At 43.7% G+C, this 21,768-nt stretch overlaps 1 protein-coding gene across 5 annotated transcripts in view; it reads right to left on the bottom strand.

Moving 5' to 3' along the window:
• The window catches only part of TPP2 (tripeptidyl peptidase 2), a 315,654-nt gene that overhangs the window by 127,341 nt on the left and 166,545 nt on the right, over positions 1-21,768 (bottom strand). For all 5 annotated transcript variants that reach the window (XR_003857142.1, XR_003857143.1, XM_029604520.1 and 2 more), the window contains exon 19: positions 11,164-11,264. Coding sequence is in view for 3 of the 5 variants with exons in the window: in XM_029604520.1 (XP_029460380.1) it covers positions 11,164-11,264 (101 nt within the window). In the remaining 2 variants the exon portion in view is untranslated. The remainder of the gene's footprint in view (positions 1-11,163; positions 11,265-21,768) is intronic.

Below are 21,768 nucleotides of genomic sequence, written 5' to 3'. Positions count from 1 at the left end.
GCCCAAGATCAGAAGGAGTGACAGCGGGATTTGAACCCTGGTTTCCCTGGGTCATAGCCCACTGCTCTAACTATTCATAAAAGTATAAAACAAACAATTAACACAAAGAAAACAATATTTAAAATTATAAATGATAAGAACATAAGAAATTGCCATGCTGGGTCAGACCAAGGGTCCATCAAGCCCAGCATCCTGTTTCCAACAGAGGCCAAAACCAGGCCACAAGAACCTGGCAATTACCCAAACACTAAGAAGATCCCATGCTACTGATGCAATCAATAGCAGTGGCTATTCCCTAAGTAAAATTGATTAATAGCCATTAATGGACTTCTCCAAACCTTTTTTGAACCCAGCTACACTAATTGCACTAACCACATCCTCTGGCAACAAATTCCAGAGCTTTATTGTGCATTGAGAGAAAAAGAATTTTCTCCGATTAGTCTTAAATGTGCTACTTGCTAACTTCATGGAATGCCCCCTAGTCCTTCTATTATTCGAAAGTGTAAATAACTGAGTCACATCTACTCGTTCAAGACCTCTCATGATCTTAAAGACCTCTATCATATCCCCCCTCAGCTGTCTCTTCTCCAAGCTGAACAGCCTCAAAGCTGAACAGCCTCCAAGCTGAACACACCTACTAGTATCATTATAGCTGTGACTGAGCCTCAACCTCTCCTCCAGCAAAAGCCTCACAAAATAATTCTGTCTTTACTAATTTTCAGAATTTTAAATAATCAGATTCTCTATGCACCCCTATTGGCAAAATCATTCCAGAAACATGGAGCACATTTATTTATTTATAACTTTATATACCGAGGTTTAATGTAGAAAAAGCCTTCTTTCTAGCCCTGTTCATTCTATAGTTTTGCAAAGAGAGAACTAACAGCCATTCTTGCACTGAGAAGCACAAATCTCCTCCCTCTCAATCTTATCCCTTAAACCACAGGAAACATTATGTACCCCTTTATAGATAGTAACAAGCACTTTAAATTTCTCCCTATAACTGATTGGTAGCCAATGAAGATGCTGCATATAAGGTGAGATTGACATCCTCTAGGCAAATTAAAAATAATCTGGACTGCTGCATTGTGTAACAGCTGTAAACCATTTATCAACTTCGCTGGCAACCCATAATAAAACAAATCAGTGTAATCAATAGACAATAAAACTAATGCTTGAATAATAACCTTAAAATTCTTAACTGTGAAAATATTTTCTAATGACTAGCAATTTTAATCTATAAAAAGCCATTTTTGCTCTTTTAGTCACATGAGCCTTTAAAGTTAGAGCTGAGTCTAACCTAACCCCCAAACTGTATATTTCAGTAGATTAAAGTCACTTAGTTTTCTCATACCGAATAGGATAAAGTGGTGGCAGTGGCATGCTCCCTATCCATAAAATAGATGTCTTATCACAATTTAACAATACATCATTTGCCAGCAACCATTCATTGACCTTTGGCAGATAACTCGAGTTTTTCCACCGGAACCTATGCCGGGCAATCACTAGGAATAAATACATGCACATCATCAGCATAACATTTGTATACCAGCCCCATCTCTGACTGTACCTTACGCAATGGACTTTTACAGATATTAAACAAATAAGGCAATAGACATGAACCTTGTGGAACCCCCTCTGCCAAGGAATACCAATCTGATACATCATTCTTCTGACATACTCTCTGTTGACTATCACTTAATAGCAAAACCACTGCAGGACAATTCCTGCCACCCCGTAGTCCTGCAGCCTAAACAACTTACTATGACAAAACACGTCAAAAGCTGAGGCAATATCTAACTGAAAAAGAACACCTGTTTTCTTATCTTCCAGCAGAGTACATGTCATCCAATAAGGACAACAATGTTTTGGTCCTGCAATTCTTCCTGAACCCGTATTGTTCATTATCATAAACTGTGACATCAGTTTCAAATTCCTCCAATAGTTTTAACACCCATTTCTCTAGAACATTTGATGAAGTAGATAAATTGAAGATAAGGTGAAAATAAGACATTTTCTCTCTCGGAAGTCTGGTAGTTTCGGAATAGATGTTACAAAAGCCTTCTTGAGGCTAAGTGGAACAACCCCTTGAGTCAATGTTAAATTTATAATTTCTACCAACTGGTGGTTAAAGGCAGGAAGCTTATTTGCAAAGAGTAAAAAGGAAAAGGGATCCTGAAAATTAAAGTTTTTTCTAATCACAGAGATTACTTCCTATAACCAATTTTCATTATACAAAACAAATGTATCCTATCAAGTATTAACTGCAATTTCGTCAGCATTATTGACTATCAACTTGGTGTTCCTCTTTCCTTCTATAGGAGCTCTAATTCTTTCCACTTTATTACAAAAATACTTAGCCAACTCAGCACTTGAGGGCATATGTATCACTACATTTTTATTCTGTGGTGTCATTCGATCATCAATGGAGACAAAACTTAAATGATAAATGCTGCCATGGCCTTTACATTGTGAGCCTTGACATACCCGTCTAAGATAAGGGATACGAGGGCTGCTACTACTGACTACCGTATTTTTCACTCCATAAGACGCACCTAGGATTCAGAGCGGGAAAATTAAAAAAAAAAAAAAAAATGGTGTGCTAAACCGGCTCTGTTCCCGGGCATTGTGTCTCTTATGGAGCAAACTAGGGGAGTGCATAAAATTTGTTTGTCCCCATTTTGTTTTTGGGTCTGGGGAGGGCCATTTCGGTCCACTCCCCAGATCAGAAAACGTATTCTCTTTCTGCGGGACCCCCCCATCCCAACCCTTTAAATTTAATTAACTACAACCCCACACCCTCCTGACCCCTCCCCAAGACCTGCCAAAAGTCCCTGGTGGTCCTGCGGGGGTCCGGGAGCGATCTCCTGCATTTGGGCTGGCGGCTGCCAGTAATCAAAATGGCACAGACGGCCCTTTGCCCTTACCATGTCACAGGGGCCGACCAATGGCACCAGTGGCCCCTGTGACATAGTAAGGGCAGTCGGCGCCATTTTGATTACTGGCAGCTGATGGCCCAAGTGTAGGAGATCGCTCCCGGACCCCCGCTGGACCACCAGGGACTTTTGGCAGGTCTTGGGAGGGGGGGGGGGGGGATCAGGAGAGTGGGGTTTATAGTTAGTTTTTTATTTTATTTTTTATATTCACTCCATAAGACGCACAGACATTTTCCCCCCACTTTTAGGAAAAAAAGTGCATCTTATGGAGCGAAAAATACGGTACTTAAAGCAGGGACAACATGACTACTACTGCTGCTGCTACTACTTAACACTTCTATAGTGTTATTTGACATAAGCAGCGCTGTACTAAAACATAAGAAACAGTCCTTGCTTGGTAGACCTTATTATCTAATCAAAACAAATATACAGGACAAAAGAGACTTGGGGAATTTCATTTATTAAAAAAATGGTTAAAAACTAATGAGGCTGTAAGCAGGAGAAAATAAATTGGAGAAAGTTCTTTTTCACTCAACACAAACTCTGGAATTTGCTGCCAGGGGATGTGGTTAGTGCAGTTAGTGAAGCTGGGTTTAAAAAATGATTAGATAAATTGTTGGAGGAGAATTAAGTTGACTTAGAAAATAGACACTGCTATTACTAGCAACAGTAACATGGAATAGACTTAGTTTTGGGTACTTGCCAGTTTCTTATGGCCTGGCTTGGCCACTGTTGGAAGCAGGATGCTGGGCTTGATGGACCCTTGGTCTGACCCAGTATGGCATGCTCTTATGGGTTAAGACAGAAAGGCATCTTTAAAAAGGTGGGATTTTAAACAAGATTTAAATAAGGCAAAAGAGGAAGCATGATGCACCAGCTCAGAAAGTCTATTCCAAACATGGGTGCAGCCAGGTAGAAAGCATGGAGTATAGAAGGGCATACACAAAAGGTGTGACTTATCTGTTCAGCAGAATACAGGGGGGGGGTGTAGACAGAGACAGGAGAGCAATGGAAGAGCTGTAGAGTAAAGACTAATGTAGGTGAGGAACTTGAACTGTATGTGGGAACAGATGAGGGAACCAATGTATTAACTTGCGAAGAGGTATTATGTGGGTGTAGCAACTTTAATGAAAGATAAATCGTGCAGGTGAATTTGGATAGATTATAGTGGAGAGAGATGGCTCACTGACAGACCTGTGAGGAGCAGGCTCCAATAATCTAAGAGGGAGGTGAAAAGAGTGGGATAAATATTCTCGTAATGTGTTCAGAAATGAATGATTTTAGTGATGTTATAGTCAAAGAAATGGCACTTTTTAGCAGTGTTTTGGATATGCATACAGAAGGTAGAGAGAGGAATCAAAGATGAATTCATGGTTATGATCCGAGGGGACTGAGGATTACAGTGTTATCCACAGAAATAGAGGATGAGGGGAAGTGAGCTTCGGGGGAGGATAAGGAGCTCTGTCTTGGCCATGACGAGGGAGATAAAGATCATTGCACCTGGGACCCATTGTCCCAGGCAGGGCACAATACGTGCGGGACAGACGTCTAGAGGCTAGGAAAATAAAAGGAACCAGATTAGGTAATAGGATAGGAAGGAAAACAAGAGGGGGTGGTGTCGGATAACAAGAGGAGGGAGCTGGGAAAAGGGGAAGGAAAGGGCAAGGATTAAGAAGCTCAGGCTCATTGGAGACTGCAACCCTTTATAAGGCATCCTACACCTAGGGAAAACCCCTTTTTTCCCCACAGATGCACCAGCACTGCCCACCCACCCACCCTCAAAAGAATTTAGAAATAGGACAGTAAAATCGTCACGGCACAAGCAAGGAGGGCGGGGTCATAAAAGGCTAAAGGGGGCATAAAAAGGAGTCCTCAAAGGCAGCATAACCTTGAGCAGTAAGAAGCCCCGGCATTTGGGGTATACTGGAAGTACGCCTCTCGCTTCTACGGCAGACGAGGTAAGCGGTGAAGCTGGATTTGTCTGCCCCGAACTTCTACAGAACGGGGATTCAGCCAAAACTCTTATCGATGGCACCAACAAGCTAAGGCTTCGACAGCCAGGATGGCGAGGACATGGAGACAAGGCAGAGCAAACAATATGGGTCACCCCAGCCTTACCTAGGTGCAGTTCGTTGGATAACAAAAGTTGTTAGTTTAAAGTTGTTTGTATATGTTTTTATCAAAATTAAGCTTGTGCTGTGGCCTCAATATATCCCATAAAAGTTATTCTAATTGATACCCAACTTTGTTCTGTTCATTTGCAGGAGGGTACGGGGGTGGGAAGGGAGGGAGGGTTAGAAAGGAGGAGTGAACTTGCTCCTATTGAGAGCCATTGTGTGGCTTGGCTAGTCAGTCAGTTAACGTAGCCCATATATTCAGCGGATAACTTTTATCCATCTAATTTTAGGTCAGCCCTATGGGCTGTCCAGACCTAGCTGAATAAGTTAACTCTGAATATCCAAGTTAGCTAGATAACTTATCTGGCTAAAGTGGCTCCTCCCTGGAACACCCTAGCCCTGCCTGCCACTTAGCCAACGATTTAGCTGGATAACTAATTATCTAGCTAAGTGGTGGCCATTCAGCATGGCTGGCTATTCGGTCACTGATACTTATCACCCTTGATGAGTTGAAGACATCCAGACAGCAATGTCAGACAAGCAGGCTCAGATCTGGGACTGGATTCTGGATGAAATTTCTGCTGTAGAGAGGTAAATCTGGGAATCATAGGCATAAAGATGGTATTGAAACCCTGAGAGGAAATCAGAGCACCAAGGGAATTAGTATAGAGAGAAGAAAAAGAGGACCCAGGACAAATCCCTGAGGCACATCAATTGATAGGAGGATCCATTAGAGGAAACAGTAAAAGTGTGATGGGAGAGTTAAGAAGAGAACCAAGACATGACAGAGTCCTGAAATCAAAGTATCAAGGATCAACAATGTCAAAAGCAGCAGATAGATCAAGGAGGATAAAGACTAAGTAATGGCCTTTGGTTTTAGCCATAAATAAACTATTGGATACTTTGGCAAAGGCTGTTTCTGTAGATTGATGGTAAAAACAAGACTGGAGTGCATCAAGAATGCTTGAGATGAAAGAAAGTCAAGACAACTATAGTGAAAAGCACATTCAAGTACTTTGGAAGCAAAAAGGAGGGAGGAGATGGGATGATAATTGGCAGGAGGGATGTGATCACTGCATGTTTGAAGGCAGCAAAAAAAGAAACAGTGGAAAGTGAAAGATTGAGGATGTGACAATCCTCTGGAGATACAGCTGAGGAACTAGATGGGAATTGGTTCATAGGAATAAGTAGTGAGTTTGGAGGAGGAGATAAAGATTAGCAGTTTCCTTCATTGTGACTCCAGAAAAGGAGGAGAGAAAGGCAGAGGAAAGAAGAGGGAGGTAGAGGGAAGTAGAGGTTATCTGGATGAGGCTGTGGGGAGGGTGGTTTAGTGTGAAAGTTATCAGATAATGGTCTGAGATAGGAAAAATTGAGGTGGAGAAGTCAGAGACAGAAGTTACAGGAAAGGCAATGGTCATGCTTGTGAGAAGGGGTGGTAGAGCAGAGCTGGAGATCAAATGAGTAGGTAAAGGAACTGTAATTTATCAACCCTCTGATAAATCCCCCTCTTCTATTCTCACTGACTTTGATTCCTGGCTTTCCTTCTTCTGTGATCACTTTCACCTCCCTTATTCTTGTCAACTTTAACCTCCATATTGATGACCCTTCTGACTTTTATGCCACAAAACTCCTATACTCAGAGGTAATGGGGTGACTAGTTGGATGGAGAAGGCTTCAAAGAAAGAAAACGAGTGGGATAAAAAATTCAAAGAAGGGGTTGAATCCTTATTTTATCTGATCGTACACGCAGACAATATATGCCACTAACAGCTAAAAAGATATGAGAACTCTGAGTGATGCAGTAATATTTCCCACCTTAAAAAAACAAACCGGAAACCAATCCAATACTGCAGTAGCAACCAAAACAAAAGGATCAGTGAACACCAAGAGTTCTTTATTCTGCACAGATCATCATAAAAAGCCTGACTCAGGCCGAGTTTCGCTCCTTTGAGCTGCTTCAGGGGCTATCAGAAGAAAACAATTTGGACGTGCGTTTTCGATGTGCTACCTTTACCCCTTATTCAGTAAGGGGTAATAGCGCAGCGAAAACGCGCATCCAACCCCCCCGAAACTAATAGGCGCGCAACATGCAAATGCATGTTGATGGTCCTATTAGTTATTCCCGCGCGATTCAGTAAGTAAAATGTGTAGCCAAGTCGCACATTTTACTTTCAGAAATTAGAGCATACCCAAAGGTAGGCTTAATTACTGCCGGCACCGGGAAAGTGCACAGAAAAGCAGTAAAAACTGCTTTTCTGTACACCCTCCGACTTAATATCATGTTAGCTTTGTTGCTGGTCATTCACAAACTAACACAAGTCACCTAGTTATCAATTTAAAAAACTTAAGATTTTAAAAGACACCAAAATTTAAAACCCTTAAATTGAGAGACATACCTACTCCATAATCAGCTTCAAAATTTGAGCAACCTAATAAAATGAAGATGTGGACAGAAGTCCAGCAGTGAGTTGGGGGGCTATCCAGTCTCTTGCATAGAGTACCACATGTATGAGTATCTCCCTGTTGGTGAGGTATTGTATGTGTGCACCTGGTGCAAAGAGCTCCTGGCTCTGAGAGAGAGCGCTCCTGATCTCTGGAGGCCATAGTGACAGACCTGGAAGCGCTGAGGCAGATAGACAGATATATTGAGGATCTTCAAGGACACAGTAGAATTCTCCCAAATCCAGTCAAGCAGCCCTTGCATTGCTTTGGATTAGCAAGGCCATCTGGCAAGAGATCACCACCTAGGTGTGGCAGGAAGTGATTCTATAGCTAGGAGCTGCCCTCCAGGTGATGCCTTATCCTCTCGCACCAAGGATATGTTGTCAGGACAATGGCTGAGGAAAGGAAGGATTAGGATGTAGATAGCTAGGTGGCTGGTGGGCATGAGGATCACTTGGAAACTTGCCTGCCTGATGTGAAGTAGAGGAACTTATGCACCATGTAGATAAGATTTTAGAGAGTCTTGGGCAGGAGCCAACTGTTGTGGTACATGTGGATATAAACAATAAAGGAAAGTGCAGGTGGGAAGTTATTGGCAATAAATTTAGGCTCTTAGGTAATTGAAATCCAGAACCTCCAGAGTTATATTCTCAGAAATGTTCCCTGTTCTATGAGCAGGACCCCAGAGGTAGGCTGAGGTCCATAATCTCAATATGTGGATGAGACAATGATGAAGGGAAGAGGATATTAGATTTGTTAGGAACTTGGGAACATTATGGAGAAAGTGAAGCCTATTATGAAATGATAGTCTCCACCTTAACCAGAGTGGAACGAGGCTGCTGCCACTAACCTTTAAAAAGGAGATAGAACAGCTTTTAAAACTAGATAATGGGGGAAAGCAGACAGTCGCACAGAAGCACATGGTTCGGTAAGATGTATCTTTGAAGAATACTAACAAAACAGGGAAGTTAGGGCATCTCGATGGAGAGGTTGCAACAAATGCTAACGTAGCCCAAGTGCCTTTAAGAAAACAGCAGAGCAAAAAGATTTCAAATTACCCCTGCCAACTGATAAGCAGGTTATTCATACAAACAAAAAACATACTTTAAAATGACTATATACAAGTGCTAGAAGTCTAAAGACAGGGGAGTTAGAATGTATAGCACTGAATGAAGAGGTAGATATAATTGTCATCTCAGAGACCTGGCAAAAGGAGGATAATCAATGGGACATTGTGATACCATGCTACAAATTATATCGTAATGACAGGATGGACCATCACAGACATACAATTCAGCCATCACAATATACCGCACCCCAACACGCATTCCCATCTTCACATATCCTCTGCAAGCCTTCTGACAGACCTCTATTTATTTATTTATTTAACATTTTTTATATACCGGCATTCGTAGGACACATCATGTCGGTTCACAATTAACTGAGAAAGGAAATTACATTGAACAGGGGGGTTTAACTGGGAGATATTGGATAATAATTGGATAAAAAGAACAAGGTAAATAGCGAAGTACGAGAGAAAGAGAAAGCAAGCATGGATAACTTAAATTGGAAAGATATGGATTTAAAATTACATATGTGAACTTATTTACAAAGTTGGGGGGAGAGGTGAGGGGAGAGGGAAAGGGGGGAGAATATATGCGAAAGAGGAGGTAAGGATAAGGGAGGGATTTAAAAGGTAAGGAAAGCGGGGAAGGGGAAGGCTGTAGAGGCTAATGGCGGGGAGAGGGGGGGGGAGTGGAGGGAGGGAGAGAGGGTGAGCATGGGGAGTACTGGAAGGGTTACCAGGGTGGGAAAGGTGAGAAGGGCTGTATATAGAATGCAGAATCCTGCATGCGTGGGAGGCCTAGGGTTGAGAGGAGTTGGGGTAGGCCTGTTTAAACAGCCATGTTTTTATTCCTTTTTTGAAGTGGCTCAGGGATGGTTCTAGGCGGAGTTTGGCCGGGAGGGAGTTCCAGAGGGAGGGGCCCGCGATAGTGAAGGCTCTTTCCCTGGTGGCGGTGAGGTGCCCAGTTTTGAGTGAGGGGGTTTGGAGGGTGCCGGCGAGGGCGTTTCTGGTGGGGCGGTTCGATTGCCGGAATTGAGGCATATCTTCAAGCCAGGGGGAGCTGTTTTTGTATAGAGTGTTATGTAGGATGGTAAGTGTTTTGTATTGGGAACGGAATGCAATGGGGAGCCAGTGGAGATTTTGTAGTATGGGAGTGATATGATCAGATTTTCTTGTGTTTGTTAGGATATGTGCCATAGCGTTTTGGAGGATTTGCAGAGGTTTAGTAGTAGAGGCTGGGAGGCCTAAGAAAAGGGCATTGCAATAATCGAGTTTGGATAACATGGTGGTTTGCATAACGGTGCGGAAATCATGGGCGTGAAGGAGGGGCTTCAGTTTTTTGAGGGTTTGGAGTTTGAAGAAGCCTCCTTTTAGCAGTGATTTAATGTGGGATTTCAAGTTTAGTTGGTTGTCTAGGTAAACTCCTAAGTCTCTGACGCTATGTGGTAGTGATTGAGCTTGTGAGGCGTTTTGGATCATATAGTGGATCGAGTCGGAAGATTGATTTGTTAGGATAAGGATTTCAGTTTTGGAGGTGTTAAGTGCAAGGTGGAGATTGGAGAGGAGTGAGTTGATAGAGGTCAGACAAGTTTCCCAGTACTGCAGGGTTTCGTTGAGGGATTTTCGAATGGGAATCAATATTTGTACGTCGTCTGCGTATAGGAAAAATTTCAGTCCTAGTTTAGAGAGTAAGTGGCAGAGTGGGAGTAAGTAAATATTGAAGAGGGTGGATGATAGGGAGGAGCCTTGTGGGACGCCCTGCGTGAGGGGAATGTGAGCGGATTCGAAGTCATCGAGTTTGACTAGGTACATTCTATGATCTAGGTAAGAGGAGAACCACGATAGGGCTGTGTTTGATATGCCTATCTCGGATAAGCGTGATAGTAGGATTTGATGGTTCACAGTATCAAATGCAGCTGAGATATCTAGGAGGGCAAGGATGTAGGATTGGCTGTGGTCCATGCCCTTAAGGATAGTATCTGTTATGGCGAGTAGGAGTTTTTCGGTGCTTCGATCTTGGCGAAAGCCATATTGGGCGGGGTGTAAAATATTGTTCTCTTCTAGGAATTCTGTGAGTTGGGTGTTGACCACCTTCTCCATGATTTTGGAGATAAAAGGTAGATTAGATATGGGTCTGTAGTTTGCAGGATCATTGTGGTCAAGGGTGGGTTTTTTTAGTAGAGGCTTTACAATAGCAAGCTTAAGGGGGTCGGGGACTTTGCCGGTGGTGATGGAGCAATTTATAATGTCTGCTATCGGTGCCTTCCCCATGCTACCCATGCTCCCCCTGCTACCCATGCCTTCCCCAATAAACATCCCCACACAGACACCAAGGCACAAACATGGAGTCTAGGGCAGAGAGCCCATTGGCAGGGTTGGCGAGTGAAGCAAGGAGGGGCACAGACCCTAGTATAATTTTTCCTCTTTACTTATTTTGATTTTATGAACTTTGCCATGTGTCGTTGCTTTTGAATGAACTGGCCATACATTATCATTCAATGAGGAAATATTTGAGTGCCTATTTGGTTTTCGCAACATATTTTATACTCATTTTCAGAAGGACGGCTAAAACAGTTTTATACTTTCAAAGACAATACTGTACCTTAATGTTTGAACCCAGCTCTTCAAGTTTATGCAAGGAGTAAGATCCTCATACTTTAAGGTGGACTGCACATCAAAACGCGTGATACCCTCAGAAGCATGCTATAAATAAACAATTGTATTAATTAAATCTATAAAGCAGAGGAGTTTACATTAAAACAGGTATTCTATGAAGTTCAGACACATACATGGGAAATGTTATTTAACTATAACCAGTATACGTTGCCCTCAGAGAACACGTTACAAGTAAGCAATTGAACTTTGTTTGAAGGCAAGTAATTCATTGTAGTTACACACCTGGGACTCCCTAGCAAAGAGTTGTTGTCCAACAAAAAAAAGTGTTTAAACACCACCAGCAGAGCAGAACAACTTTTTTATGGCAGGTACAACTCAAAATTTTTAAACATTTTGAACAGGAAGACAACCCTAAATGAAAGAATGGGCCCATGGATGGGGGCATTGTGGGACCTGAAGTTGGGCTCCAACCCTCAAAAACCCTGAAGAAAAATCTGTCCAAACTTGCTGTCAGTATCTAAGCAATAATAAAATGCAACTGTGTGGAACGAACTATGTTGCAGCTTTCAAATCTATTCAATAAAACTTGAACTCAGAAGGGCACTGAAGCAGCCAAAAAGCCCTAACATTATAGGCCTTGACATGCCCGTCTAAGGTCAAATTGTTTAGGCATATATGAAGAATATGGAATCTGCTATCCAATAATCTTTTCTTTAACTGGAATGCTATACTCATTTGGACAAAAACGTCAAAAAGCTAGAAGCACAATACCTCATTGTGGGAAATACAAAAACATCAAAAAGAGGTAAAGTACACCACACTTACTATTCTCTCTAAAACGTATCAGACAAATAGTGGGCTAGATAATTAATCTACTGTCTTTTTCCCCTCAAAGGACTATATTTATTTATTTATTTATTTTTAATTTTTATATACCGGAATTCCTGTATGCAATACAAATCAGTCCGGTTTACAAGTAACGAAAAGGTTGCCCTGGTCTGGGAGGTTAGACTGGGGTTTTTTACATAGAACATAGAACAATAACAATCAACTATTGAACATTATTACAAGGAACAGTGAAAGTAACAATAGTATTTAACAAACAGATAATATTATTATAACATTATTTGTGTTCACATTTTACAAGGAACTTTAGTAGCGTATATAGTCTGCAAGTAATCGGTTAAATAATATAATATGAGAAGGATGACTTAAATAAATAGATATTGCGAATAATCAAGTCCGTGTATGAATTTGAATAGACATGATATTGGACAAGCAGATTTGTGTAATCATTTACCACTTAATCTGTTCAAACAAATAGGTTTTGGAAATTTTTTTTTGTATATTTTTCTTTGCAGCTAAAAATGTCCAATCAAGTTGCACATCAGCATGTGCTAATGAAAAGATATATTTATCCGATCGCTGTGAAGCTCATCCTGAAATAATAGATAGACTTGCCATACTGGATAAGACCAAAGGTCCGTCAAGCCCAGTGTCCTGTTTCTAACAATGGCCAATCCAGGTCACAAGTACCTGGCAGGATTCCCAAGGAGTAGACAGATTCCAAGCTGCTTGTCCCAAGAATAAGCAGTGGATTTTTTTTTTTTAATTTTATTTTACTGTACCTTAATGGTTAAAGGACTTTTCCTTCAGGAATTTGTCTAAATCTTATTTAAATATACCTACACTAATAGCTTTCACCACATCAATAAATTCCAGAACTTAATCATGCATTGGGGAAAAAATATTTTCTGTTATTTGTTTTAAGTGCATTACCTAGTAACTTCCTTATGTCTCTTGGTCTTCGCATTTTTCATTCCACTCATTAGACCTCTATCATTATCTCCCCTCAGCTTGGAGAAGAAACTTCTCCAAGCTGAAGAAACTTCTCCAAGCTGAAGAAACCTAAACCTCTTTAGTCTTTCTTCCTAGGGGAATTGTTCCATCCCCCTTATCATTTTGCTTGCCCTTCTCTATATCTTTTCTAATTCAGCTAAATCTTTTTTGAGATGTGGTGACCAGAACTGCACGCAGCACTCAAGGTAAGGTCGCACCATTAAGCTATACAGAAGCATTATGTTATTCTCTGTTTTATTCTCCATTCCTTTCCTAATAATCCCTAGCATTCTATTTGCGTTGTTGGATGCTGCTGCTGCTGCACACTGAGCAGATTTCAACGTATTATCAATGATGACACCTAGATCCTTTACCTGAGTGGTGACTCCTAATGTGGAAGCTTGCATTAGGTAGCTATAAAAGGGGTTACACTTCCCTAAGTGCAACACTTTGCACTTGTCCACATTAAATTTCAAGTGCCATTTCCATGCCTAGTCTCCCAGTTTTGCAATGTCCTTTTACAATTTCTCACAATCCTCTTGTGATTTAAAAACGTTGAATAATTTTGTGTCATTGGCAAATTTGATAACCTGGAAATTGGAACAAGTGAGGTTATTTATAAATATATTAAAAAGCAGTGGTCTCATAACAAATCCCTGGGGCATTCCTCTATTCACAATTCTCCACTGAGAAAATTTACCATTTAGCCTACTCCCTGTTTTCTATCTTTTAACCAGTTGGCAATCCACAAAAGGACACTGCCCTCTAGCCCATGACTTTTTAATGCCCTAATCTCCTATCAGGGTTATAATAGCATAATATTTTCTGGAAATGGAAGGAAGCGAATATCTGTACATTGGGACAATTTTCAGAAATTTCTGCAAACATTCAGCTTATTTGTATCATTTACCTCTTTTGGGATAAGCGAAAAGGAAACAGAAAGCTCATGTAGCTTGAGATTTGTTCAAAATCATCTACAGTAGGTTCAATTTATGTTATTTATAGGTTGCTCATATAGATAAACAGTCAAGATTAATGAGGGCAATTGAAAAGCATTTTTCCTATGTGTAAAATGGCTGTCTAAAAATTACTCACCTTCAAATGTGGCTAAAAGTCCATGCACACTTCTGCAATGTGCACTTTGTTTAAAATCATGTGCACTTTGTTTAAAATGTGCACTTTGTAAAAAAGTCCATGTGCACTTTGTAAAAAAGTCCATGCACACTTCTGCAATGTGCACTTTGTTTAAAATCATGAGAGGTCTAGAACGTATAAATGTGAATCAGTTATTTACTCTTTTGTATAATAGAAGGACTAGAGGGCACTCCATGAAATTAGCAAGTAGCACATTTAAAACTAACAAACTAAAGAGTAGCAAATCACCGGGACCAAATGGTATTCATCTCAGAGTGCTGAAAGAACTGAGAAATGAAATTGCGAATCTGCTTTTGGAAATTTGTAAACTATCATAACATCGTCTATGGTACCTGAAGAGTGGAGAATTGCCAGTGTATCGCCAGTTTTTTAAAAAAGGGATCAAGTGGTTATCCAGGAAACTATAGACCAGTGAGTCTTATGTCTTTGCCAGAAAAAATAGTAGAAACAATCATAAAAAACAAAATTGCTGCATAGTTTAATGTGACAAAGCAACATGGATTTAGTGAAGTCTTGCCTCACAAATTTCTACATTTTTTTGAGGGCATAAATATATGGATATAGGTGAGCCAGTTGGTATAATGTATCTGGATTTCTAATGTTTAATTTCTAACTTGTCCTCGGCTCTACCTATAAGTTCTCAGCGTTATCAATAAGTTCCCATGATGTTAGACATGTTATTTGTACCCTCTTGTTCGATAGAATGTTCAATGTAATTTCAAACTTTGGTTCTATGTAAACCGACGTGATATGTACCAGTACATGAACATCGGTATATAAAAGCCCTTAAAATAAAATAAATAAATAAACACCTCTATCATATCCTCTCTCAGCCGCCTCTTCTCCAAGCTGAACAGCCCTAACCTCTTCAGCCTTTCCTCATAGGGGAGCTGTTCCATCCCTTTTATCATTTTGATCACCCTTCTCTGTACCTTCTCCTTCACAACTACATCTTTTTTGAGATGCGGCGACCAGAACTGTACACAGTATTCAAGGTGCGGTCTCACCATGGAGCGATACAGAGGCATTATGACATTTTCCATTTTATTCACTATTCCCTTTCTAATAATTCCCAACATTCTGTTTGGGCAACAAACATGTGGAGAGAACTCCATGTCGCAGCCCTGCAGATCTCGACCTCAGGAACCACATGTAAGTGGGCTACTGATGCCGCCATGGCTCTGACAGAATGATCCTTGATGTGGCCTCCAAGAGGAAAGCCTAAATGAGCACAGCAGAAGGAAATACAATTCGTCAGCCAGTTGGACGTGTGCTTGGTGACCGCAACTTCCAATCTATTCTAATCACATGAAATGAAGAATTGTGTGGACTGTCTGTGGCCTGCTGTCTGCTCAGGGTAGAAAGCCAAGGCTCTCTTGCAATCCAAGCTGTGCAGAGCCCATTTGCCCTGGTGAGAATGCGGCCTGGGAAAAAAAGGTAGGCAGGACAATGGACTGGTTGAGATGAAAATCAGACACCACCTTAGGCAGAAACTTAGGGTGAGTGCATAGAACCATCCTGTCATGAAAGAATTTCGTGTAAGGCAGATACGTCACCAACGCCTGAAGCTCACTGACTCTGTGTGCCAAAGCAACTGCAACCAAGAAGATAATCTTCCATGTCAGGTACTTAAGATCGCAGCGGCTCAAAAGGATCTCGCATGAGATGAGCCAGTACCATGTTACATCCCAGGACACAACAGGAGGCCATCAACTACGTGGTGGTAGGTCCCGGATAGCACTGAGGTGTACTCTGACTGAGTTGGTCTTCAGACCAGTGTCAGAAAGATATAACAAGTAGTACAGCCGTATAAGTTAATTCTGAATCATTTGCTCTCTGTAAAAGCAAGTGCAGATACATCTGTTGCAAGAAATATTTTCTGACATTGGTTCTGAGTCATCCTCCCGGGAGTTTCATTTCATGACCTCTAGTTCTATTGATTTCTTTCCAATGGAAAAGGTTTGATGATTGTGCATCATTGAAAGCCTTTCAGGTAATCTGAAGGTCTGTATCATATCTCCCCTGCACCTCCTCTCTTCCAAGGTATACATATTCATATCCTCCAGCCTCTCTCCAATGCTGACCGCCTCACCAATTTGGTTGCTCCTCTTTGGACCGCCTCTATCCTGTCTATCCTTTTTGAGATATGGGCACCAATAGTGAACGCAGTACTCCAGGTGAGGCTTCACCAAGTACCTGTACTAGGGCATTATCACCTCTTTTTTCTTACTGGTTATTCCTCTCTCTATGCAGCCCAGCATTCTTCTGGCTTTAGCGGTCGCCTTGTCTCATTGCTTCACTGCCTTAGATCATCAGACACTATTACACCAAGGTCCCTCTCCCAGTCCGTGCGCATTAGTCTTTTACCGCCCATCACATACAGATCTTTTCGATTGCCGCACCCTAGATGCATGACAAACTTCTTGACACTGAATCCCAGCTACCAAATCTTCGACCACTCTTCAAGCTTTGTTAAATCACTTTTCATTCTTTCTACTCCTTCAGGCATGTCCACTCTGTTGCAGATCATCTGCAAATAGACAAAACTTTACCTTCTATCCCTTCCGCCAGGTCACTCACAAAGATACTGAACAGAACTGGTCTCAAAACTGATCCCCTGTGGCACTCCACGTAACACCGTTCTTTTTCCAGAGTAGGTTCCATTAACATTGTCTCCTATCAGTCAACCAGTGTGCAATCCACGCTACTACCTTGGTACCCACTCCCAAGCTTCTCATTTTGTTCATGAGTCTCCTATCTGGGACCGTATCAAAAGCTTTACTAAAATCCAAGTAAATCACATCCAGCAATCTTTCCCTGATCCAATTCTTTAGTCACCCAATCAAAAAAAAAAAAATCAGATTTGTCTGACAGGACTTTTCCCTGGTGAATCCATGCTACCTCGGGTCGAGCAACCAATACTGCTTCAGTATTGTAGATGGTTCACAATCCTTTCTTTCAAAAATGTCTCCATTAATTTTCCCACCATCAATGTGAGGCTAACCAGCCTGTAGTTTCCAGCTTCCCCTCTGCTCCCACTCTTGTGAAGCAGGACCATCACCGCTCTTCTCCAATCTTGTGGCACCACTCCCATTACAAGGAATCTAAAATCCTTCAGCAGACCCGCCAGCACATCTCTGAGCGCTCTCAGTATCCTGGGGCGTATCTCATCTAGCTCCATGGCCTTGTCTACTTTCAGTTTTCCTAGCTCTTCCCATACATTCTCTTCTGTAAACGGAGTATCGTCTATTCCACCTCCATCCACAGTCTTGTCAACTAGATAGCAGTCTTTTTCAATTAACAAACAGAGGTACTTAATACAAACTACCAATATCAAAACTTGGAAAAATTGAGATTTCAAAGCATGCAATACAGAAATTCAGAAGAAGAGGGCGAGCAAACTCCAAAGCATAACCGCGATTTATATCTAGTACCCCACTGGTCCGACATGATCTTGATCCATTCCTCGCGAAATAGGGAGAGCCCCCCCCCCCCCCCCCAATCTTCTGGGAGGAACGGGCTGGCGCACCTTCATCGGGGAGCTTTGTTAGCGGCGAATCCGTGAGAGGTTCTGTTGCGCTGAGGCTGCCTGCCACCGTACCGATGTTTGCTGAGGGGTCAAGGCCGGCAACTCAACTGACTGGTTGACTTGAAAAGCCAATACCACCTTTGGCAAAAAGGAGGGTACTGTCTGAAGCGAAACTCCAGAGTCTGAAATTCCCAAGAACGGAATTTTTGGCTAAACTCGTCTAGCCGAACAAATAGCCACAAGAAACACAGTCTTTCAATGTAGCCCGTTTGAGAGGCTCAAAAGGAGAACTGCAAAGCTCCCGGAGAACCAAATTCAAACTCCACGAAGTTCATATCGCTCGCACCGGCGGGTGTAAGTGTTTGGCCCCCTTCAAAAAACGCACCACATCCGGATGTCCCGCAATAGAAGAACCATCAACCTTACCTCTCAAACAGCCTAACGCCGCCACCTGGACCCTGAGGGAGCTATACCCTAAACCTTTCTTTAAGCCTTCATGCAAAAAGGCAAGAATGGGGACTATAGTGGTCTGCCGCGGGGACACCTTCAACCCACTGCACCAGGAATCAAATACTTTCCAAACCCGAACATAGGTGAGGGAAGTAGAAGTCTTGCGCGCGTGTAGGAGAGTGGTAATCACTGCCTCCGGATAGCCTCTCTCAATTGCTTCCTCTCATAAGCCAAGCTGCGAGACAAAAGCGAGCCGCCTGATCGAAAAATACGAGACCCTGTCTCAGTAGATTCAGTAGATGACCTAGACGTAAGGGGCCCTCTATCACGAGGTTGATCAGATCTGTGAACCACGGCCTCCACGGCCACTCCGGAGCCACAAGGATGACCGGCCCCCAGTGGGACTCTTTTCGTCTTAAAACCTTTCCCACCAACGGCCAAGGAGGAAACACAGAGGAGAATGTCGGGAGGCCATGGAAGGCGAGGGCATCCACTCCTTCCGACCCGAGCTACCTTCTGCGACTGTATTCAGCCGAGTCACCATTAAGTCCAGTCAAGGAGTCCCCCAATGGCGCATCACGAGCTGCATCGCCTCCACGGACAGTTCCCATTCGCCGGGATCTAGCCGCTGACAGCGTAATTGATGATCCAGACTAGCAAATGCAGAAGGTGCAAGACAGACTGCACTGCCGCCTTGCAAAGCTCCTCCGATTTCGCTCGAATGAGCCAGTTGTCCAGATAGGGATGCACTAATATGCCATCGCGCCGAAGGCAGGCCATGACTACTCCCATTACCTTGGTGAAGACTCGAGGAGCCGTCGCCAGCCCGAACGGAAGGGTGCAAAACTGGTAGTGCTCCCCCAGAACCATGAACCTCAGGAACCTCTGATGGTGCTCCTGGATTCCTACATGAAGGTAAGCTTCCGTCAGATCCAAAGAGGCCAAAAATTTGCCTTTGTGCACGGCCGCAATGATGGATCTCAACGTCTCCATCCAAAACCGAGGAACTCACAACGCTTTGTTGACCTTCTTCAAATCCAAGATCAGGCAGAACGAGCCCTCTTTTTTGGGGACTATGAAGTAAATGGAGTACTGACCGGTCTGACATTCGTCTGGTGGAACCGGGACAATCGCTCCCAGGTCCTTCAACCAAGACAGGGTTTGAAGAATCACCTGGCGTTTTGCTGGCGCCCCACTGGGAGACACGAGAAATAGATCCCGAAGAGGGCGAGGAAAATCCAAAGTGTAACCGTGATTTATAATATCTAGTACCCATTGGTCTGACGTGATCTTGACCCATTCCTCGCGAAACAGGGAGAGCCGCTCCCCCTTATCTTCTGGGAGGAATGGGCTGGCGCACCTTCATTGGGGAGCTTTGGTAGCAGCGAAACCATGAGAGGTTCCGTTGCGCTGAGGCCGCCTGCCACGAAAGGAATACGCCCATGCCTGCGACTGTACCAACCTTTGCCGAGGGGCAAAGGAAGCACCCTTGCCAGAACGGAAGTGGCGCTGACCTCGGAAACGACCCCAGGAGGCGCCGAAGGGTCGAGACAGTCTGGGCTTCTCCTCAGGTAGCTTGAAACTTTTTTGTCTCCCAAAGCCTTAATAAGTTGTTACAGATCTTCTCCAAACAAGTTTCCCCTTGAAAGGAACCTAGCTGAGACTTAGAAGAGGCATCAGCCGACCAATTACGGAGTCACAGCAGCCGCCTCGCGGAAACCGCCGAAGACATGGTATGTGCGGAGGTACGGAGAAGATTGTATAACGCATCCACCGTATAGGCAACCGCAGATTCCATGCAGTTCGCCTGCTCCATCTCCCCTGGAGGGAGATCCTGGGACGAGAGCAACTGCTGAATCCAGCGGAGGGTAGCCCTCTGCATAAGGCTGCTACAAACGGCGGCCTGCACTCCCAGTGCGGACACCTCAAATACCCGCTTGAGTAAAATTTCCAGCTTTTGATCCTGGAGATCCTTAAGAGCTGCTCCTCCCATCACAGGAATCGTGGTGTGCTTAGCTATGGCCGTGACGGCCGAGTCCACCTTCAGAACCTTAAGAAGATCCAAGGACTCACTCGGTAGTGGATAAAGCTTTTCCATGGCCCTGCTGACTCATGAGGTGGCTTCAGGCGCATCCCATTCCCGGGACAGAATTTGGAAAAGCTTCGGATGAAAATGAAAAGTTTGAGGTGGATCTCGAAGCCCCGATAATACCGAATCCCCCCAAGAAGAATCCGACACTGCATGTGGAGCCGGGATCTCCAGTTCCTGGAGCACATGCGGGATTAACTGATCCAGTTCCTCCTTACGGAACAGGCGGAGCACCTGTGGATCATCTCCCTCCAGCGGAACGCACTATCCACATCATTGCTCAAATCTAGCGTGGAGGGGTCCTGAGGCGCTGGAGTCAAAGGTATGGAGGGCATAGGAACCCCCCCAGCCAAAACCTAGGAAGGAAGCAGAGGTCCAGCACACCCCGGGTCTGCAGCCGACCTAAATTGTTTTGTCGGAGCAGGATACTGCGCGCTCCAGTCAGCCTCAGCTTCCAGATATGCCCTATGAAGGAGTAATACAAATTGGGACAAAAATGGGTGCTGCCACTTTAAGGACCCTACCAGAGGCAAAGTCGAGGGAGGGCCTGTGTCTGGCTGCCGGTCGTGGGGCCATTGAGGGCTCAAGGACGGCGGGGAGAGAGGAGGGAGATCTTCTCCCTCGGAGCCTTGCACAGCGTCAGGAATCGGAGCAGGCAAGATGGTCGCCTCCCCCGAGCTGCGCGGGGAGGAGGCAGGCTTCTGCCTGCGAGCTGCTGAATTGCTCCCCAAGCTGCGCAGTCAAGGCAGAGAGCTCCCTCGCTCAGAATTTGGCCTCCGCAAAGGTCCCTCGCTCCCGGGAATACACCGGAGCATAGACCTTCGCGAGAGAGCCGAGAAGCCGGCTTCCCCACAAGCCCAGCAGCACGACCCACGCGGCATATCAGAGCACACGAAAAAAGAAAAGGCAGCTATGTGAAGGATTCCACCCCCCCTCCGGAGGCCCGGGAGACCATGGCAGGCTAGGGCTGAAGAAAGGATGTTAAATTACTGGTAAAAGGTTGTTTATCAATTTTTTTTTTTTTTGATCAGCCAGCAAGCAGGGGCAAAGACTTCCTTGTAGTAAAATCAGCACCCACCAGAAGAAGGGTGGAGGGAGAGTGACAGGCCTACCGGTAAACACTCCCCCCAGCTCACCAGGTAGGGCTACAATCTCCGGGAAAAGTGGCATTAGGGCACTGCCCTGCCTGCCCTTCAGAACGCTCTCAATACACGTGCCTTTGCTGACAGGATTTATTAATTTTTTTTTTTTTTTAAACAAGATTGATCTAGCCAAAGGTATATCCCAAATGCAAAACCTTTTACTCAAGGTAGCGAATAATCACTGAATTTGACCAGGATCTGGACCACAGGTTATGCTCTCTTTCATCTGCTGGAGTCAGAGAAATACTGAAGGATCGTAGGTGGCACACCAGGTTATCTAGGGGGTGCTTTTCAGCTTTTCTCTGACTCCATCTGCTGGAAGGGAGGCATAACCCAGCAGTCTGGACTGATCCTGGTACGTACAGGGAACAAAGTTATCACACGCAG

The sequence above is a fragment of the Rhinatrema bivittatum genome, chromosome 5 (assembly GCF_901001135.1).
Source record: "Rhinatrema bivittatum chromosome 5, aRhiBiv1.1, whole genome shotgun sequence".
In the NCBI taxonomy this organism is placed as follows: Eukaryota; Metazoa; Chordata; class Amphibia; order Gymnophiona; family Rhinatrematidae; genus Rhinatrema; species Rhinatrema bivittatum.
Note: the sequence above shows the minus strand (reverse complement) of the source record. Positions and strands in the feature narration are given on the sequence as shown.